Raw genomic sequence first — 27,069 nt, forward strand, 5'->3', positions numbered from 1 at the left:
ACACCTGTCCCATGTTTCCCCCTTGAAACTGACTTTTAAGCAAGCTCTCTTATAGCTTCCTGAGCTCATTATGTGGAGGAATAACCTGACCTTGCAGGGCAGATACTTCAGCAGAGCAAAGTTCTTAGATCCTCACTCCTCTGCCAGGCTTCGTTTGGATCTGGAACTCCAGCTAAAAGATCCTTGCTTAGCAGCAACCACACAAAACACCTCTTTCTACTGAAAGAGCTAATCTCTTTGGGTGAAGAATTTTGAGCACGACTTTCATAGCATAGAAGCAGCAACAGAACAGTTCTGAATTTTAAATGGGGAACATGAGAATGTTGCAATAGTGAGCAGGAGGGTTCTAATACCATCTTCCAAGAAAGTTCTATTCCAATTCAAAGGCCAAAGCAGACAGATTTGAGTCATGACTGGCTTGAGCATGCCCCATTCCAGGCTTTCCTCAAAAAAAGTGCAATGCCATGGTCATAAACTTCAAAAGCAAGCCCAGCAAAGCATGCTAATCCCTTTAAAACTGGGTCCTAACAGCCCAGTGAGGTCTGAAGGCAATTCTGCTCCTGTGCCACCTCATCTGCTTGACAGAACATGGACAAGGCTCCAGGGAGACCTTAGAGCAGCTCCAGTGCCTAAAGGGGCTATAAGAAACCTGGAGAGGGGCTTTGGACAAGGACCTGTAGGGACAGGACAAGGGGGAATGGCTTTAACCTGCCAGAGGGGAGACTGAGATGAGATCTTAGGCAGAAGCTCTTCCCTGTGAGGGCAGTGAGGCGCTGGCACAGCATGTCCAGAGAAGCTGTGGCTGCCCCACCCCAGCAGTGTTCAAGGCCAGGGGCCTTGGAGCAACTTGCTCTAGTGGAAGGTGTCCCTGCCTGTGGCAGGGGATTGGAACTGAATGAGCGTTAAGGTCCCTTCAACCCAAACCAGTCTGGGATTAGTAAATCCCTTTAGTGGTGGAACACTACCACCTCCAGGGTGGAGGACGCACGACAGCCAACCAGGTCCTGGAAAACTGCACATCAAAGGCTGTACTACCAACCAGTTCCATTGACAGCACAGGGATGCTTAGAAAGTCCCCACAGAGCATGGATCTGGTCAGAGCTTCAGAGCTGGATACAAACTGCAGGAGGGCAGCGGTGATGTCCTGCCCATGAGGAAAATACAGCTGGCACGTTCTACTTCGAGGGTGAATGTAATGACCTGTGGGTGAGGGGACAGAAATAGTTAACGAAATGGATCCAGGTGTTATCACCCTGGTCCAGCTTAAGCCTTGGGAACCATAAAGAAAAAAACAGGTGCTATTGCCCTGGTCAGGCTTAAGCCTTGGGAATAGTAAAGAGAACAATGAAGTGTCAAGATCGGTTAGCAAAACAAAGCAGCCAGTTTGCAAGATAAAGCAGGATGTGCAATTCAAAGACAGACCAAATGATGTAAATATTTGTAACCCTTAGTAGTTTTCTGAATCAGGATGACAAGGAAGTAACAGAGTGGAAAGTTACTGCTTAGCACTTAGTGGACTATAAAAGGGATGCCAGCAATAAAGCTCTTCAGATTTCACCAGAACTGGAGTCCGTTTTTGATATGCCACAGTGACCATCGTGAAGATTAACTACAGGCTGCTGTGACTGTTGTCATCCTTGGGTGTTGAGGCATTTGTCCTGGTAAAATCTACCAGCTGAGAACTAACTTAGTGTTAAAAACCAAGCTAGAAGTCTTGCTATAAAAGCTGCTGGGAAGGAGGGAGAAAGAAGTTGTATGGCCAAGGGCATATGAGAACTTCCTCCCCTGGTACAACTGTCAAGCGCTCCAGTCTGCAGTTTGTAAGCATTTCTATACCAGGCAGACACAGGACATCCACAGTAAGTGCTATCACCTACTCCATATCCAAGTCATTAAAACAAATTAAACTGTTAAGAAAATTTCAAGGTTTTATTGTGTAGCAGTGAAACATCTGAACAAATCAATATCTGGGCTGTACAGGCTGCTGTTCTTTCATTTCTTTGGGTTATAGAGCATCATGTCAGTACATAAACAACCACCTTTTCCATTATTACTTCTTTCCAAGGCATGCTGGTACAATACAAATTTATCTTGTCAAATGCAGCTAAGTCTAACTTCCAAACATCATGCACAAAAAAAGTCATCTATGACAATGTAAACTCAGCAGAAGGGCAGGTCACAGCTCTTGCTTTGCTCATACTCTGCAGCACTGCAGGTTTGTGTATGATATTTGGAATGTTCTGTGAGTGTGAATAATACCAGTAAGAGGAGAGGAGTCAAAAAAAAAAAAACAACCTAAAAATAAAAAATAAAAGCTTGGGTGCCTCAGGGTTGCCAGCTCAGCCAAAGTTGTGCAGTGCTAGCCTGAACACGTCATTGGTGCAAACCCAGGCGTCGTTGATGTTCTTTAATAGAAATATCTGGTGGAATCCCATGATAGGATCTTCATCAGCCTGCAGAGAGAGAGGAAAAAAAGTTCAAAAAGCTCTTTTATTTACAAATGTATTCCAAAACTCATAAGACAACTGAAAAGCTAACATTCACAGTGATGCCACATGCTGTAAGACGCAGAGTACTGAGAGAGAAAATAATACAACCAGAGGTTATGCTCCAGAGCACTATGCAGACAAACACAGAGGGCCTAAGGACACAGAAATAATGCAATGACCTGAAGTTTGGGTTTTCTGGAAGACTCTGGGCCATGTCATTCCATCAGCTTCACCACACTGATAAGAGCATGCCTTCCTCAGTGTTGAATCGCACATCTGCTTTGGGCCTTGCCTGAGAACCAGGCATAAACCAGGGTGCTTCAAAATCAGATTTTAGGTACTGTGCTTTGGTGACAGAAGGGAGTTTCTGTGGAAGTCAGTATCAATATTGCCTCAATGACATAGGCACTGATTGAAGCCTTTGAAAGCATTCCCAGAGCAGGTTCAGCTGGCCAGCAACACTGTACTTCCTCCCTCTGCTGTCAAGAACAGCTCAAAGGGAGCAAAGTATCTGCTATAGCTGCAGTGAGGTGTTCCAAACCCAGAGAATCTTTGCAGCAGAGCCTCAGAATTCCTGCGTTTGACAATCCACCTGCATGCACTAGCATAGGACATGTGCTATATTTGTTATTTACTACAAAGGTAGAACGTAATGGGTTCAAACTTAAAACAGGGGAAGTTAAGGTTGGATATAAGGAAGAAGTTCTTTACTGTGAGGGTGGTGAGGCATTGGAATAGGTTGCCCAAGGAAGTTGTGAAAGCTCCATCCCTGGCAGTGTACAAGGCCAGGTTGTATGGAGTCTTGGGTGACATGGTCTAGTGGAAGGTGTCCCTGCCCATGGCAGGGGGTTGGAAGTAGATGATCTTAAGGTCCTTTCCAACACTATTCTATGATTCTGTTAATGTAGTATTAGATGGAGACTAGTTCTTCCACCGAATGCTTAGCAGTCTCCTCAGAGACACCATGCAGAAACTAGAGCCTCAAAACAACAGAAATGATTCCCAAATGAGTTGGAAGTCACACAACAGCATGGGACCAAGCTAGAAAACAATATTCTGATAGCGACCACAGTGTGGTCATTCATATTCACAATTCAATTTAGGATTTTGGGAGCATTTCAAGGTCTATTCCTTCATCACACGTCCATTCAGCTTCAGAAAAAGGGAGAAATGCATTGAAAAACAAGGCATTGAAAAACAAGGCATTGAAAAGCAGCACCTAGAGCAGCATATGAAACAGCCTGTCAGAGAGCTGAACAGTTATTCACAGTGCTCTGCTGCTCTCCACAAAGAACAGCACATGAAAAGAAATATCTTTACTTTAAAAAGTAAAACAAAACAGATAAACTGACTGTGAAACGGAGGGATGGGGAGGAGAATGGAAAGAATGTAACTCTCATGGACTGAGATAAGAACAGTCTGGTAACTAAGGTATAATACAAATCACTACTGCTACCACCAATAATAATAATGATAATGGAAATAACAAGGGAAGAGAATACGATACCACCCGCTGACCGAGCCCAACTGAGCAGTGAGTGCCCTTCCGGGTAACTCCCAGTTACATCCTGGGCATGATGAACTGTGATATGGAATACCTCTTTGGCTAGTTTGGGTCAGGTGTCCTGTCTCTGCTTCCTGCCAGCTTCCTCTCCTCCGTGGCAGAGCATGAGACTCACAAAGTCCTTGGTCAGACTAAACATTTGAGCACTAACTAAAAACATCAGTACTATCACCACTGTTCCCAGGCCGAAAGTAAAAAGCACAGAGCTGCACCAGCTACTAAGAAGGAGAAAAAATGACTGCTACTGCTAAACCCAGGACAGTATCCACCCCTTATTCCATACCATTCACATCATGCTCAGATCCCACAATTTCAATATACCATTGCTCTTATGTGGAGCAATGGTTATTCTCACGAGGGCCTGCACAACCCAGGATTAGAGCCGAGTGAGACAGCCTTGAACTCTTTCTGACTCAGCTGAGCCAAGGAGGCCTGGAGTTGAAGAAATGTAAGCAGAACGCTGAAACAGGAGCTTGCTGGCCACAAGGAATGCACCGCTTATCACAAGGCATGCACCCTGCTGTTGTAGAGATATGTATGTAAAACTTAGCTTAGCCAATAGCAATGTATAGACAGGCGCGTGAACAGTTGTTGGGGACCAATGATAGCTTTGCTTTAGGAGCGTGGCTGATTTAGAATCTTATATAAACACTGTGTATGCAAACAATAAACGAGAACGATCATACTCATATTGAGGTTGCGTCGTTACTCCTGGCCCGACTCCCACTCCGACATCTGGTAGCAGAGGATGGTTCCCGACCAAAGATCTCCGAGACTGTGGTAAGCAGCAAGAGGAGGGTCAGAGCGGGAAGAATCGGCTGGGGGAAGCCCTGCTGGGGACAAGAGGTCCAGGCAGATGCGGAAAGCCGGTGTTAGAGTAGCTCTCTAACCCCCAGGTGCAGCTATGGATCAGGAAGCTACAGCCAACTTGCTTGCCAGAATCCTCTCCAAGAGAGGGAAAGAAGCGCCGGTGAAGCGGCTGATGCGATTAATTAAGTTAAGCCAGAAATGGGGACATGTTGAGGGCATTTGTCTGATATTTTCCGTATCGGAATGGCGAGACTTTGGGGGAACCATGTGGCAAAAACTGTGGACACCAATGGAACTCTGTCCTAGAGACCTTAAAAGAAATGAGGGCAGAGAGGGAAGCCCCCCCCCGTTGTGCCTGGCACGGCATCACAGAAGCCTCCTCAGCATAAGGGGGAAGATAAAGTGAAACGGCGCTTGCGTCCAAAAGTACAAGTAGAAAGTGCAAACGCGGTCACCTTCGACCCAGAGGATGAAGACCCCGAATAGGAATTGGAACCAGACCCAGAGTCTCCGGCAGAACCGGACTTGTACCCTCCCCTTCCTGATCCCGACTCAGACTCAGACAATTCAGACAGTTTGGTTCATCGGCAGATGCGATCCAGCCTCAGTGATGGTCAACTGCGACAGCTGCTGAAGAAATTAAAGTATTGGAGACAAAAGAAACCTCAGAACCCTCTGCCCCACCCTCCTACAATCCAGTAGTAAAGAAAGGGGAGTGCGAGGGGGGTGTTGGGCACGGGGTAGGGGATTACAGTAATAACCCTGCTAAAGGTTGGCGAGGGATGGTCAAAGATGCAATTGTTATGGGGGAATTTTCGGCTATGGGTCCCTCAGCATTCCAGGTGTTTAACACTCCACAGGGGGGAAAGGAGTGGGAGGCACTGGATTTAAAGGCAGTAAAGGAGGTGCGTCAACCGGTAACATCCTACGGGTTAAAATCATTGTATACTTGGGCAATTACTGCACATTTTTTTCTGCATATATCTTAGCACCATATGATATCCGTATGATAGCTCAGTTGTTGCTTACTCCCCACCTTCAGATGTGATTTAAAGTGAGCACAGCAGAGGAAAAGGCTGGATACATGGCTACTGCCTTTGCTGCTGCTGTTAAACCCCTTTTACAATAAGGTTAGAGCGATCGCGGGGGTACTAAAGGTATGAGATGTTATAATTGTGGACGGACGGGACATTTTAAAAAGAAACAGTGTACTGTAAAGTAAATTAGTTCAGCAGCCCGCCGCCCCCCCTTGTCAGTGATTGAATGAATTGAAATTTGATCTTAGGACATCCGTTTTATGGATGTTTTCAGTCCTTCTTAAGGTGAAGGGAGCAACCTTTTTTACATTAAAGTAAAAGTTCTGCATCAAGACCTGCAGTGGAAAGGTCTGTGATGGACTGTGGACTTATATACAACTCATTTAATACATTCTCTCTGTGATACTCATGTACTAGAAGCTGGTAAAAATAAGTATGTCCAGGTTTCTATCGACCTTTGAAGACCTTTATAAATACTGCTAGCTACTTCTTCCAACATAGGCTGGCCACCTGTGTCGGAATGAGTGTGCATTTTGGTCAGTATAAAAGCCCAAGCCTCATGCGATGTGGGGGAGGCAGAGCCTCTGCGGGGACGCCTGCTAAGGTTGAGCCTGCCACCTCGCACTGCAATGATGCTTCTCGGAGCTGTTTTTTTTGTTAGTCTCCACAGGGTCCTTGTGCCACGTTCTGTATGTGGGATTGTGTAGTGGGAGTAATGATTGTCTGGATTTTGTGCTTCAAATATTGTAGTTGTGTGGACTGTGCTTGTGGGATCCCATACGTGTGTGTGTGTGTGTTGAGGGCAGACGGTGTTCTGTGTATTTTTTGTTGTTGGGTTCATGTAAAAGTTTCTAATAGATAGTAGTTTAACATTTCAGACAAGAGAGGGTTAATGCAAAAGTGAGGTTGGTGGCAGATATTTATGGCTGCTGCTGAAGCAGGCAGGCAGCCGTAGCTGCTGCCGGGCAGGCAGGCGTTTGTAGCCATGCAAAGCAGGGTGAGCAACTTCAAAAAAAAAAAAAAAAAAAGGGAGTTATTTGATAAGAGTTCAGTCCCCATGTTCAAACACAGCTGCCCTCCGATTCGGCTCCCGGTGCTCCACCGGTGGAAGGACCAGGATGGACACCAGAGCCGAGGAGAGAAAAAACAAAACAAAACAAAATAAAGCAAAGCCAAGCTTAATATGTTTAAAGTAACCTGGGGATGAGTCCAAGACTTGGAGGAACAGATAGATCGGTTGAAACAAGTACTGCTAACTGAAAAAGCGAGAGGGGTAGTGCAACCACAAGCCTTACGAGCCGTCACCTAAGCAGCATCAGGGTGGCAGATACAGAACCTATCTACTTCTCAAGAACTGATAACCTGGAGGAGGGGGTGTATTTGTGTCCTCCTGCCTACAGGTCCATGGTGACTGCCTGCAAAGTTTGTCAAGCCTTGCCATGAGCTGGACAGACAAATGGAGGAACCTGATGCCTCAGCTGCAGGAGCTGAATGTGAATACCCCAAGCAGAATGAGATAGAGGAAGAGAAAAAAACAATGATTGCTAAACATCATTTGAGGGCAACTGAAAAGTAACAGCTTGAATATGTGTGTTTGTAAAGTAGCTATTGTTAGAGGCTTTGATTTTGTGTATGAAACCACCTGTATTTACTAGCCAGTTGCTGATAAGAAACTACACCTTGTATTATATGGATTTGTCACTTGTAAAAGAGATGTCAGAGTATGAAAATTTGTAGTAGCTGCTAGAAAATGCTAAAGCAAAAGATAGAAATATTCTAATACAATGGTAGTGTTATAAAGCAGGTAATGGAACAAATTAAGAGGGTGAGAGAATTCCACTGGTAAGAAATTTCTTTGGCTAGTCCCTTGCTGGCATCAGCATCTTCAACATGCTGCTGCACCCTGTAATAGTTACTCTGCTAATGTAAATCTGTGTGTGTGCCTTGCCATAATAACAACTTGGTATTGGATGAAGCAGGTGAAACTGCATTGACAACAAGATGCAAGGACTGAGGCTGACCAAATGCCTGCTACCACAATCAAGGGCAAGGCTGGGTTCGCCTCTGTGCCTGCCACCAAGAAGAACCTTTAGCTCCACTGCTGGCTGCAACCCAGCAGGTGTGGAGCGGTGGGGACACATGCCATGCCAGACCTTGATGTGAAGGATGGCCTCCCCTGTTACCAGAGAGCCATACGTGTTGCATGAATCTCTCAGGCCATAGTAGCTCTATACACAAGGAGCTGCAACAACTCAAAGACAACTTGCACAAATTAAAAGAAGGTGACTTTTGGGACCTCACCTCTTGGTTAAGATCACTGGGACTAGGATCCTGGCTAAGCAGTATTTTAAGTCATTTTTTGCCTGTATGTTTCTTACTTTTGCTTATCTTGATTTGTTTGCCTTGTATTATTCAATGTATTCAGCAAAGCCTTATGAAAATTGTAACAAATATGCTTGAAAAAGAAAAAGGGGAAATTGTGGAAGCGTGGTTGGCAGGCAAGGGTTATGTTCCCATGGCTGAACTTGGCCAGGGACCAGTTTTGTAAAAGTCAGTGAGAAACCCAGCTCGGTAAAAAACACCAGCTGTGCAGGGGGGTAAACTGACCTTGTAGTTAATGAGCATCTTGAAGGGAGGAATAAGTAGGTTAGAAAACGGGATGTGCCTGTATTGGTACCTTGCTTATTACAATGTTTGCAAAGCTTACTTAGTAGATCACTTAGCAAAATTTTCCTTGTGTGACAGCAAGCATCCTGGTTTGTGCAAAAGAAAAACGGGGGAATTGTGGAGCAATGGTTATTCTCACGAGGGCCTGCACAACCCAGGATTAGAGCCGAGTGAGACAGCCTTGAACTCTCTCTGACTCAGCTGAGCCGGGGAGGCCTGGAGTTGAAGAAATGTAAGCAGAACGCTGAAACAGGAGCTTGCTGGCCACAAGGAATGCACCGCTTATCGCAAGGCATGCACCCTGCTGTTGTAGAGATATGTGTGTAAAACTTAGCTTAGCCAATAGCAATGTATAGAGAGGCGCGTGAACAGTTGTTGGGGACCAATGATAGCTCTGCTTTAGGAGCGTGGCTGATTTACAATCCTATATAAACACTGTGTATGCAAACAATAAACGAGAACGATCATACTCATATTGAGGTTGCGTCGTTACTCCTGGCCCGACTCCCACTCCGACACTCTTACATATATACATCCATATACACACAGAGACAAAGATAATTTATTAGTGCATGGATCAATCCCTATAATGCTGCTGAGTCCATTTGGTCCACGATGTGTAGAGAAGACCCTTTTTTGAACATCCAGCCCAGCACGGGCAACCGAGGTGACAGGAGGAGCTGTGCTTCACTGCCAATCACTTCTGAAGCAGCTCAAACCCCTTCATGGGCTGCCAGTATCTCTTTCTCAGTTGGGGTATAGCTGGCCTCAGATCCTCTGTATCCTCAACTCCAAAAGCCAAGGGGTCGACCTCAAGTTTCCCCTGGATCTTTCTGCCAGAGGCTCCAGGTAGGACCATTCTCCCCGGCTGCGGTGTAGAGCACATTTTTCACATCTGGCCCGGTCTGGACTGGTCCAAGGGCTACTGCATGAACCATCTCACATTTAATTTGCTCAAAGGCTTGTTGTTGCTCAGGGCCCCATTTAAAATCATTCTTCTTCTGGGTCACATAATAGGGAGGGCTTACAATCAAAATGTACGTTGGGATGTGCATTCTCCAGAACCCCAGAGCACCCAAGAAAGCTTGTGTATTTCTTTCTCATTAGTTGGTGGAGAAACTGCTGTTATCTTGTTGATCACAGCTGTGGGGATCTGGTGACATCCAACTTGCCATTTTGTTTCCAAAAATTGAATCTCCTGTGCAGGTCCCTTAACCTTACTCCGTTTTAAGGCAAAACTGGCCTTCATAAGCCTTTGAATTATTTTCCTCCCTTTCTCAATGACTTATTCCACTGTATCGCCCTACACAATAATGTCATCAATGTATGGCAGGTGTTCTGGAGCTTGCCCCTGTTCCAGTGCAGTCTGGATCAGTCCATGGCAGATGGTAGGGCTGTGTTTCCACCCCTGGGGCAGTCGGTTCCAAGTGAACTGGACACCTCCCCAAGGAAAAGCAAATTGTGGCCTGCACTGCGCTGCCACAGAAATTGAGAAAAATGCATTGGCAATATCAGTCGTGGCATACCACTTGGCTGCCTTTGACTCTAATTCATACTGAAGTTCTGGCATGTCTGGTACGGCAGCACTCAATGGTGGTGACTTCATTCAGGCCACGATAGTTACTGTTAGTCTACACTCTCCGTTAGACTTTCTCACTGGTCATATGGGGATATTAAAAGATGAGCGGGTCCTGCTGATCACTCCTTAACTCTCTAGTCTACGGATCAGCTTATGGATAGGAATCAGGGAGTCCCAGTTGGTGCAATATTGCTGCCACTGCATTGTTCTGGTCGCGATTAGCACTTGTTGTTCTTCGACCTTCAGCAACCCCACAACAGAAGGATCCTCAGAGAGACCAGGCAAGGTGGTCAGCTTCTCAATTTCCTCTGTCTCCAAAGCAGCAATACCAAAAGCCCATCGGTACCCTTTTGGGTCTTTGAGGTACCCTCTCCTGAGGTAGTTATGCCAAGGATGCATGGAGCCTCTAGACCAGTCACAATGGGGTGCTTTTGCCACTTCCTCCCTGTCAGGCTGATTTCAGCCTCCAGTACAGTCATCTCTTGGGATCCTCCTGTCACTTCAGAGATATAAATGGGTTCCACCCCTTGACAGCTTGATGGCATCAGGGTCCACTGTGCACCGGTATCTACTAGAGCCTTATACTTCTGTGGGACTGATGTGCCAGGCCATCCAGATCCACACAGTCTGGTAAATCCGACTGTCCCCTACCTCCACCTGGATGGAGGCAGGGCCCCGTTAATAGTCATCACAATGTTGGACACTTAAGTCTTGTAGAAAGGGATTATTATTTTTTATCACAGGAGCTGGAGTAAAATCAGCTCTTCCACTCCATCTGGGAACCTGCTCACCAGAGATTGAAGACGCAGCTCTCATGGGATGATCAGTCTTAGCCCTTGCTCCCCTCTTCAATTCACTCACCCATTCCTCCAAAGCTGAAGTAAGTTTTCCATCCCACTTCCTCATGTCTTTTCTGTGATCCCACAGGTAAAACCATAGGGTGGCCCGTGGCGTATACCTTCTATATCTTCTCTCTAGAAAAATAGGATGCGTTTTGTTAATAGCTTGAACGTGTGTTGGTACACCTGAGGAGCTGGATATATCAGATAGATCATCTCTCAGTTGTTTGAGATCCTGGGACAGTTTTTCCACAGCTGAGATGATGGAAGGGGTGAGATTGTCTTTGAACTCTCAGAGTTTATGAATCATTTCATCCACTGTTAGTGGTACTATGTCATTCCAGGTTACTTTTGCAAATGAATGGTCATATGATGATGGCGCATTCTGTGTAAGTTTTTGCCACATGGGTCGTGTACATTCGACTTCATCTGGATCTATGGGTATATCCCCGTTATTCGGCTTGACGTGATAGATCATCTCTACGATGGCTGATTCCCTCAGAGACTGGATGCCTTTGTCTATAGTAGTCCACTTGGCTGAACAACTCATAACATCATCCTTGTATGGAAACCTTTCTTTCACAGCTGCCAAGAGCCGCCTCCAAAGACAGAGGGACTCTTTCTCTCTTGCAATTGCTTTGTCAATTCCCCCTTCTCTAGTAAGTGATCCCAGCTGCTTGGCTTCTGTACCTTCTAGTTCGTGACCATCGGCCCCATTGTCCCAGCATTGGAGCAACCAGGTGGTGATGTGCTCCCATGGTTGACAGGTAAAATCTTTTTGCATATTCCTTAGCTTGGTTGAGGTCCGAGGTTGAGTAGTCACCTCTTCTTCTTCTTCGACATGTGACGATGACTCCTGATCAAATGCTGGACTGGGTGGTTAGTACATTGTTTCTTCATCTTGCTTCACCCTTCTTGCCTCTTTTTTGCTTTTCCTCTTGCATACATGGGCAACTGACATTGGTACGAATTGGTCCTCTGGTTTAGCTGCAGTGATTATAACTGTGGTTTGAGTAGCGACTGTACTTGTTGCTGGGGGTGGTGTAGCTGCTGTGCTTGGAGCTGGGGCAGCTGCGCTGTCTGTTGCAGTTGAAGTTTGAGTAGCGACTGTACTTGTTGCTGGGGGTGGTGTAGCTGCTGTGCTTGGAGCTGGGGCAGCTGCGCTGTCTGTTGCAGTTGAAGTTTGAGTAGCTGCTGTACTTGTCGCTGGGGTAGCTGCGCTATCCGTTGCAGCCAAAGTTTGAGTAGCAACTGTACTTGTTGCTGGGGGTGGTGTAGCTGCTGTGCTTGGAACTGGAGTAGCTGCGCTGTCTGTTGCTTTGCCCTCAGATCCAGGGACTTTTTTTTCCTTTTTAAGGTGCTGGATACTGTTGAGCAAGGCCCTGTAAGCATAGGCCAAGCCCCAGCATGTTGCCATGTCTTGTCCGTCTCTGGTATGGCCAGAATGACAACACACATCATTTAAGTGTTTTACTAATTTTTTCTGAATTTTCCACTTGTTCGGTGGTGAAATTCCAAAGCACTAGAGGGGCCCACTGACCTAGATACTTATCCATACTATCCCACACACCCTGCCACTCATGGCTGTCCAGCCTCGGGGAAAATCTCGTGGTCTTCCTATATCGTCGTCTAAACCCAGACAAGACCCAAACGTGACTCTGCTTAACTCCTGAACTCACATTAAATGGTCGTAGGCAAAACACACTCTGTATGCGTGCCAACATGGTGATCCCCATCACAGTCAGCAAACAGTATTTAAAGGCCACTGAAAAAAATTCAAAACTCTCAAACGATGCTGTAAATGGTCGGGGGGGGGGGGGGAGGCGGGGGCTGGGAGGGTAAGAGAATGTCTCCTTCACAGGTTGACCTCCTGAGAAGGAGAAAAAAGATGTGTAACTGCTAAGCACTTCTATTATATACCTCCCAAAGTATAAAGGTGGTGACCACATGGGGAAAATAAGCCAGATCAATTTCATGATCAATGATTCTATTGTATTACAAGTCATTACCATAAGGTACAATGAGACAAGAACCTTAGCCCAAGCCCCACACTTGAAAAACAGTAACACAGCAAATACCAGCTGCAAGTAAGGGCCGATATGCTGAAACTGTGAGATCAAGAGCAACAACTTTGAGAGCCAATAAATCAGCATTGTGATGAGTGACTATTAATCCAAAACAATGAATAATTATGGCAAATATGATTAGATACACTCCGGTCAGATCTGTCGTTAACTCAACTCTTCATGCCCCACGTTGGGTGCCAAAAAGAACTGTCATGGTTTAAACCCTGTCGTCAAGATGGCCACGCAGTCCACTCCCCCCCCCCTCACTCCTGAAGAGACAGGGAGGAGAATGGAAAGAATGTAACTCCCATGGATTGACATAAGAACAGTCCAATAAATAAGGTATAACACAAATAACTACTACTACCACCAATAATAATAATAATAACAGAAATAACAAGGGAAGAGAATACAATACCACCTGCTGACTGAGCCCAACTGAGTGAGTGCCCTTCCGGGTAACTCCCAGTTACATCCCGGGCATGATGAACTGTGATATGGAATACCTTTTTGGCTATTTTGGGTCTTGTGTCCCTTCTCTGCTTCCTGCCAGCTTCCTCTCCTCCGTGGCAGAGCATGAGACTCACAAAGTCCTTGGTCAGACTAAACATTTGAGCACTAACTAAAAACATCAGTGTTATCAGCCCTGTTCCCAGGCCAAAAGTCAAAAGCACAGCGCTGCACCAGCTACTAAGAAGGAGAAAAAATGACTGCTACTGCTAAACCCAGGACAGAGGATCAACTTGTTAAGGCCATCAGTTTCACCACAAACCAGCAGGTCTGCCAGAGCACTAGAAGGATCAAGTGCATGTAAAAGCAACATTCAGCTCTAAAATCACTGCTAGGATTTCACAGTGATAACTGCCTACAAAGTAAAGTGGTGTAGATGAAGTGTGGTTTCAGTAAGTGTATGCTAATCCTCAGAGGAAAAACATATTGGCTATGGTCTCTCAGGAAAATGATTCTGAAATTAGAATGGAGAGGTTATATTTATTTTTTTTAAACCAGCTGGGAGCTCAAATGCTATCAGGGCAAGCACAGGGTTAGCAATTATTAGAATGGAACAGAGAACTAAAACCCATAATTAAGAAACTGCACAAGTGCATAGAGAGCACCCACATACCAAATCCCGCATGCATTTCTTATCACTAAAAACTAAATAAATGAAAAATTATACAATAAGGAAAGGCCAGAGAAGGACAAGAAAGATGATCCAGCTACAGGACAGCTTTCTACCAAGGAAAGTCAATTGAGCCTGACTCTCTGGCTTGCAAAACTGTGATCAGGGTGAGGGGAATAGGTAAGATAAATTACTGTAAAGCCATAAAGGAAAAAGTGAATGAGGAAACTACAGCCAGAATTTAAGAAAGGAACAAAGCCATAAGTATGAGCAGGTCAAGTGTACAGTAGACAAATGAATGAAAGAAAACTCCTCAAGCAAGACACGCGTCAATAAAGTCACTCTTCAACAGGCTGATGAACTGGGCAGCTTTTTGCCATGTTGATATACACCTCTTACTGCATTAGGCAGAGGATTCCTAACAATCAGGACAGTGCGAACACAAGCAATTAAAAGCACTGTACACCTTAGAATCACAGAATCATAGAATAGTTAGGGTTGGAAAGGACCTTAAGATCATCAAGTTCCAACCCCCCTGCCATGGGCAGGGACACCTCTCACTAAAACATATCACCCAAGGCCTCATCCAACCTGGCCCTGAACACTGCCAGGGATGGAGCATTCACAACCTCCCTGGGCAACCTATTCCAGTGCCTCACCACCCTAACAGGAAAGAATTGCCTCCTTATATCCAATCTAAACTTCCCCTCTTTAAGTTTTAACCCATTACCCCTTGTCCTATCACTACAGTCCCTAATGAAGAGTCCCTCCCCAGCATCCCTATAGGCCCCCTTCAGATACTGGAAGGCTGCTATGAGGTCTCCACACAGCCTTCTCTTCTCCAGGCTCAACAGCCCCAGCTTTATCAGCCTATCTTCATAAGGGAGGTGCTCCAGTCCCCTGATCATCCTCGTGGCCCTCCTCTGGACTTGTTCCAACAGATCCATGTCCTTTTTATGTTGAGGACACCAGAGCTGCACACAATACTCCAAGTGAGGTCTCACGAGAGCAGAGTAAAGGGGCAGGATCACCTGCTTTGACCTGCTGGTCATGCTCCTTTTGATGCAGCCCAGGATACAGTTAGCTTTCTGGGCTGCAAGCGCACACTGCCGGCTCATGTTCATTTTCTCATCGATCAGCACCCCCAAGTCCTTCTCCGCAGAGCTGCTCTGAATCTCTTCTCTGCCCAGCCTGTAGCTGTGCCTGGGATTGCTCCAACCCAGGTGTAGCACCTTGCACTTGTCATGGTTAAACTCCATGAGGTTGGCATCAGCCCATCTCACAAGCGTGTCAAGGTCCCTCTGGATGGCATTCCTTCCCTCCAGCGTATCAACCAAACCACACAGCCTGGTGTCATCGGCAAACTTGCTGAGGGTGCACTCAATCCCACTGTCCATGTCAGCGACGAAGATGTTAAACAAGACCAGTCCCAACACCGATCCCTGAGGGACACCACTCGTTACTGGTCTCCAGCCGGACATTGAGCCACTGACCACAACTCTTTGTGTGCGGCCATCCAGCCAGTTCTTTATCCACCGAGTGGTCCATTCATCAAATTGATGTCTCTCCAATTTAGAGACAAGGATGTTGTGTGGGACAGAGTCGAACACTTTACACAAGTCCACATAGATGACATCAACTGCTCTACCACTGTCCATCGGTTCTCTAGCCCAATCATAAAAGGCCACCAAATTGGTCAGGCAGGATTTCCCCTTAGTGAAGCCATGCTGGCTGTCACCAAGCACCTTGCTGATTTTCATGTGCCTTAGCATGCCTTCTAGGAGAATCTGCTCCAAGATTTTGCCAGGCAGAGGTGAGACTGACTGGTCTGTAATGCCCCAGGTTATCCATTTTCCCCTTCTTGAAAATGGGGGTTATATTTCCCTTTTTCCAGTCGTCGGGAACTTCACCTGACTGCCATGATTTTTCAAATATGATGGCCACTGGCCTAGCAACTTCCTTTGCCAGCTCCTTCAGGACCCACAGATGGATTTCATCAGGACCCATGGACTTGTGCACGTTCAGATTTTTAAGATGGTCTCGAACCAGTTCCTCTCCTACAGTGGGCCAAAGGTCTTCATTCTCACAGTCCCTGCATCTGCCTTCCAAGCCTTGGGTGGTGTGGTCAGAGCCTTTGCTAGAGAAGACTGAGACAAAGAAGTCTTTCAGAACCTCAGCCTTCTCCAAATCCTGGGCAGCTAGTTCTCCCGAGAGCTTCCTGAGGGGGCCTACGTTCTCCCTAGTCTGTTTTTTATTTGCTATGTACCTGTAGAATCCCTTCCTGTTATCCTTAACATCCCTAGCCAAGTTTAATTCTAACTGGGCCTTAGCTTTCCTAACCTGGCCCCTAGCTTCCCAGACAACATCCTTGTACTCTTCCCAGACCACCTGTCCTTGCTTCCACTTTCTATAAGACTCTTTTTTTCATTTGAATTTTCCTCAGCAGCTCCTTATCCATCCAAGGACATCTCCTGGCCCTCCTGCTGCACTTCCTTCTAGTTGGGATGCAACACTCCTGAGCTTATAGAAGGTGATCCTTGAATATCAACCAAGAGTCTTGGGCCCCCCTGCCCTCTAGGGATATATCCCATGGAACCTTACTAAGCAGGTTCCTGAAGAGGCCAAAGTCTGCTCTTTTGAAGTCTAGGGCAGTGAACTTGCTGCACACTCTTCTCACTGTCCTAAGGATCTCAAATTAGACCATCTCGTGGTCGCTTCATCCAAGGCTGCCCTGGAGCGCCACATTTCCAATGAACCCTTCCCTGTTGGTGAGCACGACATCAAGCATGGCACCTCTCCTTGTCAGCTCCTCTATTACTTGCAGAAGGAAGTTGTCTTCCACACAATCGAGGAACCTCCTGGATTGCTTGTGCCGGGCCATACCATCATTCCAACAAATGTCAGGGTGGTTGAAGTCACCCATGAGAACAAGGACCTGTGAGCGTGAGGCTTTTCCTATCTGTCTATAGAGTGCTTCATCCACAGGTTCTCCTTGATCAGGCGGTAACAGATCCTCACAGTAATGTCTCCCATCGCTGTTTTCCCTTTAACCCTGACCCACAAACTCTCCTGTTAACTGCTCACCTGTCCCCAGACAGAGTTCCATACTCTCCAGCCTATCCCTAACATAAAGGGCAACTCCCCCTCTGCGCCTGCCAGGCCTGTCTTTTCTAAAGAGTCTGTAACCTTCCATTCCAACACTCCAGTCATAGGAGCCATCCCACCATGTTTCTGTGATGCCTATTATATCATACCCCTGTAGACGTGCACACATCTCTAATTCCTCTTGTTTTTTACCCATGCTACGGGCATTTGTATAGAGGCATCTGAGCCGAGCTCCAAATGAAGCTGGCTCATTGGCTGAAGCAGCTGGAATATGTCTACATTGTTCTGAGCATTTATTATAGGTTCTGGCAACTGACTGGGTGTGTTGAGATGGAATGATGCCCCCCTCCCCCAACACACCTAGTTTAAAGCCTCCTTGACCAGTCTGGCAAGCCTCCTACCAAAACTGCTCTTCCCTTCTTTATCAGACCAGCTCCACCAGCCCCTGCTAGACCTGGCCTACAAACTTGGGACCCATGTTCAAGACACCCAAACCTCTGACTGTGACACCACCCTTTTAACCATTTATTAACCTGACTACACCTCCTAGCTTTTTGGTTTTGGGTGGGTTTTCTTTTTCTTGTTCATTTGCACATGGCAGCAGTTGTGCCAACTATTTCAGGGGAAGTATTATCACCATTAAAGCAGCCCAGAACAGATGCTTGCATACCCACACTGAAGAGGTAGCCTGTGCACCAAAACCTGTGCACTTATTCTAGCTTTCCGGTATGGTCTCACTGCTGCTTGATAGGTTCCTGGCTATGAAGGAATCTTTAAGAAAACTAAGTAGCAGCAAGCAAGGCTGGACAGAGCCTTGGGCAATATGGTCTAGGGTGAGGTGTCCCTGCCCATGGCAGGGGGTTAGAACTGGATGATTTTAAGGTCCTTTCCAACCCCAAACCATTCTATGATATGACTTTGTAAAGTATCTTATTAATAATTTCCCTTTTGACTAATTACAGAATCACAGAGTACTAGTTTGGAAGGGACCTCAAGGACCACCTGTTCCAACCTTTCTATGCAAAGCACAACCTGACTAGATGGCCCAGCACCCTTGTCCAGCCAGATCAAGTGTCCAGCACTGGGGAGTCCACCACTTCCCTGGAAAGATAATTCCAATGGCTGGTTGATCTCAATGTGAAAAAATTTCCTCATGTCCAGTTGAAATCTCCCCAGGAGTAACTTGTACCCATTATCCTTAATCTTTTAGAATCCCAGACTGGTTTGGGTTGGAAGGGACCTTAAAGCTCATCCAGTTCCAACCCCCTGCCATGGGCAGGGACACCTTCCACTAGACTAGGTTGCTCCAAGCCCTGTCCAACCTGGCCTTGAACACTGCCAGGGATGGGGCAGCCACAGCATCACTGGGCAGTTTCCACAGTTTTAGCTCTCAAGCTAAAGAAAGAACAAGGTCCTACTTTTATGAGACTCTTCATAAAAGGAGAGTCTCTGTCTTCTTTGTAGCCATGCTTAAGTTGGAATGAATTCACATTCATGTCAGTTCCTTTCTAATGGCTTAGTTTAAACCAGCCAGGCAGAATCATTTCAGCTTGAATCACTTCTAATCACAAGTATTAATAAGCATTTATTATACTCTCATTTGCCCTATGGTCTTCTTAGGTCACTGAGGCATCTATTACAAGCTGTGTAAGTAGTTTTCACACCAAATTTGAGTATGTCATTACTGACATGAGTACAGTTTAAAACTATACCTCTGGAAAAAAGATATTACCACCTTTAGTAGCTTTAGTGTAGGTTTCCTCCATTTCTGCTAAGCCCAGCTGCACTGCAGCTTCTCAGTGCTTAGGCTCGAGGAGAATTTCCTCCTCTCTCACACAACTCAGGACTGGACATATTAAAAAAAAAAAATTAAAAGAAAAGGGAATTATTCTCAAATACTTGTTGTAGAGATAGCAAATTCCCACGAAGACAACACTTCCTTTATTTCTTTCATGTTATGTCTTTACAGCATAGAGAAGCAGTATACTTTAAAAACAAGGAAAATCCTGGACTATATTTAAGGCAAAGTAAACAATTTATAGTCTGTTCCCCAAATTCTGAGTATGTCCTATTAAGACATAGCAAAGACCCACAGCTGAGTGACTTGAGATGCTCTAGAAGGCATAAACTAATCCTATCCCATTTTATTTGGGATCTTTACCACAGCTCAGATAACATCACTGAAATTCTTTACCCTTAGTTTCCCCCTCCAAAATCAGCTATGTCCAACTCAAAATTTGCATTCCAGATGTGAGGCTTGAAACACAGGGGCTTTATTTTTCTCACAAAGCTTTCCTTTATGCAGTTCAAATTCTTTCATGACACCCACCCTTCAATTAAAACAAAAGCAGAAGCAGGTTGGAAAGATCTACATGCTCTGTAATACAGGCACAGAACTGTTATGAAGATTAGTTGATCAAATTTCAAATATTGAGCAGTTTGCAGGGTTCATCTTTCAGAGAATAAATACAAAGAAATTAAGTCACTGCTTTTTCTAGTCCACCTACTGATTTGGAATTTTATTTTAAAACACATTGCACTAATAATTTTCTGCCAGATTTGAATCTTTCATAATTTCCCACACGAGGAAAGCGGATTCGGCAGCAGCTTTTCAGAAATAATAAAATAATTTTAATTAATAGGAATAACTGGAGTAATAAGCATGCTGAAGGGCATAGAACTGAAAGTATTCCATACATTAAGCACAAAACAGTATATACAGTTCTTAAATGAATTTAACAGATATCGAGAAGGAGGGATGCCCGTAGCATAGATAATACAGTGTCTCACTTTTGCTTTATTTCGTAAGTTTTTAAATTATGCAGGAGTCGTACAACTCTATGGCATAGATTACGTCATATTAGTTATGATCCATAAATTTCCCTTATTATTTGTCGGATTCTGTTACTGCCAATATGTTAGAAATCTTAGCCGTATTTTTCTGAATAACTTTTTGATCTATATGCTTGGAATTTTTGTTCTTAGATACTTAATTTTACATTCTTAACTTTGTCATTGCAATGAGTTATATAGTTAATAATTCAGTTCTGGTTTAAAGGAGAAAGGCTTGAATTTCAACTGGAGTACATCAGGGAAAATCACAAAGAACTGGACTTCTGTACATTCAAGTTTCACAAGTGTAGTATAAATGAGAGCAGATAGATGTGTCTCATGTGAATATAAAGGGAGTTCAGTGTACACACAAAGGAAAGAACATGGGATCCACATTTTTATGTTTCCTAGTTGCTATCAAAAGTACAATCCTAACAAATTGTTCTAGAGCAGTAAGGAAAATGAGCTGGCTTTTTACAGTAATTTTAAAATGAAGTTCTGTTCACTGATAAGAGCTTTGTATAGCATAGGGTCTATGAGTGCTATCTTCATTTTCTTTGAATACCATAGACAATACATATTTTCTTTTTAGATATACTTCAGAAATTCTGCCCAAGGTCAATGCAAAGGGCTAGGCAAAACCCCACATCCTTGACTGGAGACCCCATGGCTAAATGAAATAGAATTGCTCTTAGTTTCTCATTGTGTAATATAAAATATTCATATCTGCAACAATGAAAGATTTGCATGGTTTGGTCCAATACAAATTATATCTGTCATATAATTGAATTTTCTTTGAGAGATGCGCTTGAAGAAATACATTGAAGCCTGAAAATTACACAGGACAGGGTGAATGCCAGCAAAGCATACAGAACACAGCAAAGTAGTTCAGCTTAGCAAGCTATTAATTCCATTTAGCAGTACATTACCAAGGTACAAATAGGGTAACAAGTCTGTTACTGTCAGACAACCAGCACAGTAGAGCATTTAGTGATATATAGAGAAAACCACATAGTAGTTCATAGATTTCTTTTACTGAAGGATAGTGAAACTTCATCATAGTCACCATCAGCACCTTAAGAGAAGCAGTGTTCAATTAATATATGTTTCTGCAGTGTTTGTGGTAGCAGTCATTACTTGCAGTATCAAAAGTCACAGATTTAAAGGTGACCATTGCCCATCAAAAGAAAATGAGAAAGATCCCAAGCAGAAAACCACTTAAGGATCATGCATTTCCATGCAATTTCTGAGAAAGGCATTCTTGGTCATCAGGTTCAAGTTTTAGCTGATCTGTATAGTAATGTAGTGTGAAAACAGTCATATATTGTCTGTCCTCCCAGTTCTTACCACTCTGTCTTTTGACATGAGAGCAACAACATCCTTTACAAATTTCAGTTCATTTTCTAGGTGACTTGCCATCAACAAATCCTTGGTATCTAGGGCTTGAGCACGCTTCTGCTGAAGCTGATGGCAAAACACTTTCTGGCTTATCTGGGATCATGTTAAGGGCAACCCACCATTTAATAATACAGGCCAGAAAATAGGAGGCTGCTTTTTCACTTGTCATATCCAGGTACAGTTTTCTGCCGGCAGAAATCTCACAGCAGTTCACAAAGAGGAAGAGCTCTTCCAGACCTCGTGTGCTTTACCCACGGAGAGAGGAGGGGCAAGGGCAGGCCAGATACATCAAGATAAATGCTCCTGTAACACAGTGCAGACGATGGCATATCTGGGGAGAGTGTGGCTTAGAGCAGCCAGCACTCCTCAGGCTGCCCAGCTGGGAGCAGCATGCCTCTCCGTAGCATCACACCCCTGCTGCCAGGACTCTGATGGAGTCCTGTGCTTTGAATGCAGAGGATCAAACAGGAATACAGGTGTTGATGACCAGATGTTAAGTTAGCACACAGCCACAGTAACTTCTGTGCTGTGGCTTTTCCTTTACATGATGACAAGGAAACCCAGATGGAGGTAGTTCATCTCTTATAGAATTTTTTGTGGCAGGGTTGGAGGGGCAATGAGCTTGGCATTGCTTTGAGGAGTGGGTCCCATTCAGTGTTCTTGGTTTTGAGGGAATTGGGCTTTTCCTAGGAGATTCTTGTTCTTAGAAAGCTCTTTTTTGTGCTGTCTCTCTCCTTTTAGAGACGAGGCCTGGGTTAAGCACCCCCAAGCCTCACATACCTAACCATTCACATCGGCTGCATGGCTAGGAGAACACACAGAATTCGGAGGCTATTCTATACATTTCTCCAGAGGTGGTTTTTAATCCCAGTTTTATTCATTTATTTTTAGTCCTATAAATTTGATCAATGGCTTTTTAAATGGGGTACTGTCATCTGAGCAATCCTTGCATCTAATTTATTTTCCTTCCCCCTGCATAACTGCTGATCCAAGTAATAAGCAAGAACTAAAAGAAATTAAAGGCATATTTTTTCTGTTCATGTGGTGTGTTTGACAGCATTTTGTATCTATCCTGCCTCACTGTTCCCTCAGTGCAATCATTTGGCTTTTTCCCATTTGTGCAGGCACAGTAGCAGCTGAAAGGAGACAGCATCTCAAACCAAGAGGAATAAAACTATAATGTCATAAAGATTGGCAGGCTAAATAACTGAATCTCATAGAGAGTTTTGATTTCATTGATTAAATGGAGTCATCATATTTTTGTCATAAATATGTAGTCTGTATACATTTTCATAGAGTTACTAAAAGCTTAAATTATACATTACAATTAGACAATTAATTTGCGCTATTGCTCTGAACTGCCACCTAAGTATTTATCTCCCCCATATTTTAGTTGAAGTTTTGTCACCATCTCATTATTCCTTTAGCAGATCCATCTGAAGCGGTTCACATCCTGCCCACAGACACTTGTTCCTTCCCACTCCCTGCCCGAAGTACACTCAGTTGTGCTGACTTGGCTGTTTTCTGTGGCCACACTCCAAACCGCAGCTTTGACAAGACTGGCTTTTTCAAATTACACAGAGAAAAGCTGAACAGGGCTTTTTTTTTGTATTCTTTAAATTGTTTTTCTTTCTTGTGTGCATGCATAGTTCCATTTTCTTTGAATGTGCCATTTCAGAGATACATTTTAAAGCACACCAGATCACCTGTTGAAGAACACAACTTGAGGCTTTTGTGTCTGATAGAGGAGAATATCTGGAACTATGAGTAAGACTAACTTCCAATAAAAGCTTCTTAAATCAGATCTAGAGCCAAAGAAATATTAATAAGCTTGAGAAGTTACGTTGGATTCCTAAAATAGTTTGAATTCATGTAAGAAATTAATAACCGCTTGTGAGAAGTATCTGCAAGATTTTTGCAACCAACTTTGATACAGTGTCTCTCTTCTTAATGCAGACCAGGATGGCTCAGTTATCATATCATTTCCATTCTAGCAACTCCTATAAAGCAAATGAAAAAGGAGGACTTCATATTTTCGATAGCAGAAAGCAAAGGTGAACCCCTGTCCCTAGTGTTTACAGTGCAGCTGTCAAAATGGCTTTAGCAGGGTAGGGTGATGAAGCAGGTAAAATCCAAATTTAAGATGGTGAGCTAACAATACCAGCAAACCCACTTAGGTATAATTTTTTGTGTGTGTGTCTGTGTGTGTAATATGTGGTAGAGAAGTTTTATGGGAGAGGACACTTTTCAGCAAAGGATGCAATAGCATTGTGCAGTCTTCTGGGTGTTCTTTGGGTTTCCTCCACAGGAAGGCAGTTCCATGGCCATGCTCTAAAATTCTATAGATTTTGGTGCATTTCAGACCTTCATGGAGCTTCATGGTTCTTGCTAAATTCACATCAATATTAGGATTGTGTCTTATAATGCGATGTATCCTTGTAAAGAAAGCAGTAGTAGGAACAGTTCTGGTGCACTAGATGAAAACGATTGATCTTCCCCTTGGTTTTAGTGGCCTCTGGGATAAGGCCCTGTGGGAAAAGGGAAATGCCTTCTAACATGGGAAACTCCCTTTTCTGGGACTTTGCATGTCATTTCAGCTTTCTGTGCCTGGTGTGGCTCAAAGCTAGCTGTAGTACTAGTTTCATGGATCCCTCATGTCCCTCATGCACTTGTGCGGTGAGTGCCTGCTTCTAGTCCTTCTCCTGATTCCCAGATAGGACAGAGCTGTCTAAACAACAACTGCCTTGTATTAAACCCCTCAGTATCTGATCTGAGCACAAGGGTTTATGGCTACGTCTGTGATTCAGCAAGCATGAACACATAGATATTTATTTAATCGGGAGAAGGCTGCATGGAGACCTCATAGCAGCCTTCCAATACCTGAAGGGGGCCTATAGGGATGCTGGGGAGGGACTCTTCATTAGGGACTGTATTGATAGGACAAGGGGTAATGGGTTAAAACTTAAAGAGGGGAAGTTTAGATTGGCTATAAGAAGGAAATTCTTTCCTGTTAGGGTGGTGAGGCACTGGAATAGGTTGCCCAGGGAGCTTGTGAATGCTCCATCCCTGGCAGTGTTCAAGACCAGGTTGGATGAGGCCTTGGGTGATATGGTTTAGTGTGGGGTGTCCCTGCCCATGGCAGGGGGGTTGGAACTTGATCTTAAGGTCCTTTCCAGCCCTAACTATTCTATGATTCTATGATTCTATGATTCTGGTTTTCAGGCCAGCCTCATGCTTGTCATGGGCATGGACTACCAGCAGCAGTGCATTCAGAACCACAGCATGGTTTGGGTGGGAAAGGATCTTTAAAGATCATCTATTCCAGCATCCCTGCCACAGGTAGGGACACCTTCCACTAGATAAGGCACAGCTTTGTCTAGCGGAGTCTTCCAAGCCTCCAAGCACAGACACTTCACAAGGTGTCCAGGTACCAGGGTTTTAGCCTTCTAGTAAGAACCTTCCCTGGTACCCAATCTGAACTTCCCAAGTTCTGGTTTGCAACCACTGTGATTTGTTACACTGTCTGGCACCACCAAGAACAGTTTGCTTTCAGGTTAAGTGCTCAATTACTTTCCACCTACAGGGCAGATTGCCCTTAGCCCCTCCTCTCTCAGCTCTACAAGCTGTGTATAGAACACTGACAATCTTGGCAGCTTTTTGACTTCTTCCAGTTTTTCTACATCCCTTCTGACCTGGAGAATCAAACTGTAGAAAGTCAACAGCTCAGAGAGCTGTGGGTCATGTCAGAGTATTAGATGCAACACTACTTTGCAATCAAAGTTAAGCTGCGCAGCTCCTCTTTTCTGGTCAGAGTTTTACCCTTCCATTAGCACCCCACAGCATCTGCTGATTAAACTGCAGGGCTGCAACTATCCTTACCTCAAAGGAAAGGCTAATTACTTAAGATAGCAGATTCTTTCAGATGTTAAGTCTCATTTAACAGGCTTTAAGCAGTGCTTTAAGTGTTCAGCGTGCATTACAAAATCATCCAGTGATTTTAACTGCAAACTGCCTTTCCCTTTTAAGGCTAGGAAACACCACATAACAATTAGTTATTCACAATTAATCCTGCAACAATCACTTCAATATTCACATTCTGTGGGATAGCCACAGGTCTGCCAGGTTGCTCTGAGAAGGCACAAGCCACAGCCATGCTTCTCAGCCAAGCTCAAGGGACAGAAGAGAGAGAAGAGAGCACTCCTTACTCAACCTGGACAGCACGGAAGAGCAGTAAGGCAGAGGGTAAGACATTGTGGAGGGCTAGTCTGAAGACTTCATTGGTGCACACCCAGGCACCTTGAGAACTTTTCAACAAAAAGGACTGGTGGAAGCCTAGAACCTGGTGATCATCTGCCTGAAAATAACAGGAGAAATACGCTACAAGGTGAAGCACACTGGGTGACATTCTGGATGAACACTAGCAAAGTAGGGTCACACCAAATAAAACTCACTCCTACAGGCTTAAACTGATGTTTATCCTTCCTAGTTGGAGCAAACAAACATGCACCCAGATGAAGAACAGCAACAAAACATGATAAAAGACTTAGAGTAAGATCCTTGCTAGTAACATGCACCCCACTCAGATGCTTTATTATTCTCTGACATCATCTCTAAGAACCTGTTGTGCCCAGTCCCCTCAGTGCAGCTGATTACTCTGCTGCAAAAGATGTCGCTTTGTTTTAATTTACAGTTCATACTGGTATTAGCATGCTGGGCTGGAGCAGATACACATCCCAACCTTTTCACAGGGTAGTAATTATTTCAATTGACCTCAGTTAAATCCCTTTCTAGCAAGGGAGGCCTGTTGTGGTTTAAACCCAGCCAGCCAGCTAGTTCACTCACTCCCCCCCTTTCCTCCCTCTTTCTTTCCTTCCCCCTACTCCCAGAGGGACGGAGAGGAGAATCAAAAAGAATGCAACTCCCATGGGTTGAGATAAGAACAGTTTAGTAACTAAGGTATAACACAAATCACTATTGCTACCACCAATAATAATAATGATAAAGGAAATAACAAGGGAAAAGAATAAAACACCTCACCACCAAGCAACCGATAACTTGTCGTCCGTCCCGTCCCGTCCGTGTCCCCCCCCCCAGCCCGACCAAGCACTGACTGATATCTCCTCCAATCCCGCAGTCTCCTAGCCCTTCCGGGTAACTCCCAGTTACATCCTGGGCATGACGTGCTGTGGTATGGAATACCTCTTTGGTCAGTTTGGGTCAGGTGTCCTGTCTCTGCTTCCTCCCAGCCTCCCCTCCTCCCTGACAGAGCATGAGGCTCACAAAGTCCTTGGCCAGACCAAAACATCAGTGTTATCAGCTCTGTTCCCAGGCCAAAAGTCAAAACACAGCACTGCACCAGCTACCAAGAAAGAGAAAAATGACTGCTACTGCTGAACCCAGGACAGAGGCCAAAGGCTTAAAACAACCCAAACCTGCAGGCTTACTTAAGGCACACTATTCTGGCAAAGGAAATAGGGTCTGACAGTAATAGTCCTTGGCTGTGTGATTTCTTCAGAACTCTTTTAGTGCAGTTAAGAAGAAAGCTGAGGCTTTGTGACAATTT

At 44.7% G+C, this 27,069-nt stretch overlaps 1 protein-coding gene across 1 annotated transcript in view; it reads right to left on the reverse strand.

Moving 5' to 3' along the window:
- Positions 1–1,902: 1,902 nt before the first annotated feature.
- The window catches only part of LOC133224537 (nuclear transport factor 2-like), a 48,053-nt gene continuing 22,886 nt past the window's right edge, over positions 1,903–27,069 (reverse strand). Inside the window, exon 4 of the mRNA XM_061376070.1 lies at positions 1,903–2,453. Coding sequence (XP_061232054.1) covers positions 2,340–2,453 — 114 coding nt within the window. The 3' untranslated portion in view covers positions 1,903–2,339. The remainder of the gene's footprint in view (positions 2,454–27,069) is intronic.

This window comes from Neopsephotus bourkii, unplaced genomic scaffold (genome assembly GCF_033783945.1).
Source record: "Neopsephotus bourkii isolate Nb327-2 ecotype Australia unplaced genomic scaffold, CSIRO-AGI_Nbou_v1 NB_1704, whole genome shotgun sequence".
Classification (NCBI taxonomy): Eukaryota; Metazoa; Chordata; class Aves; order Psittaciformes; family Psittacidae; genus Neopsephotus; species Neopsephotus bourkii.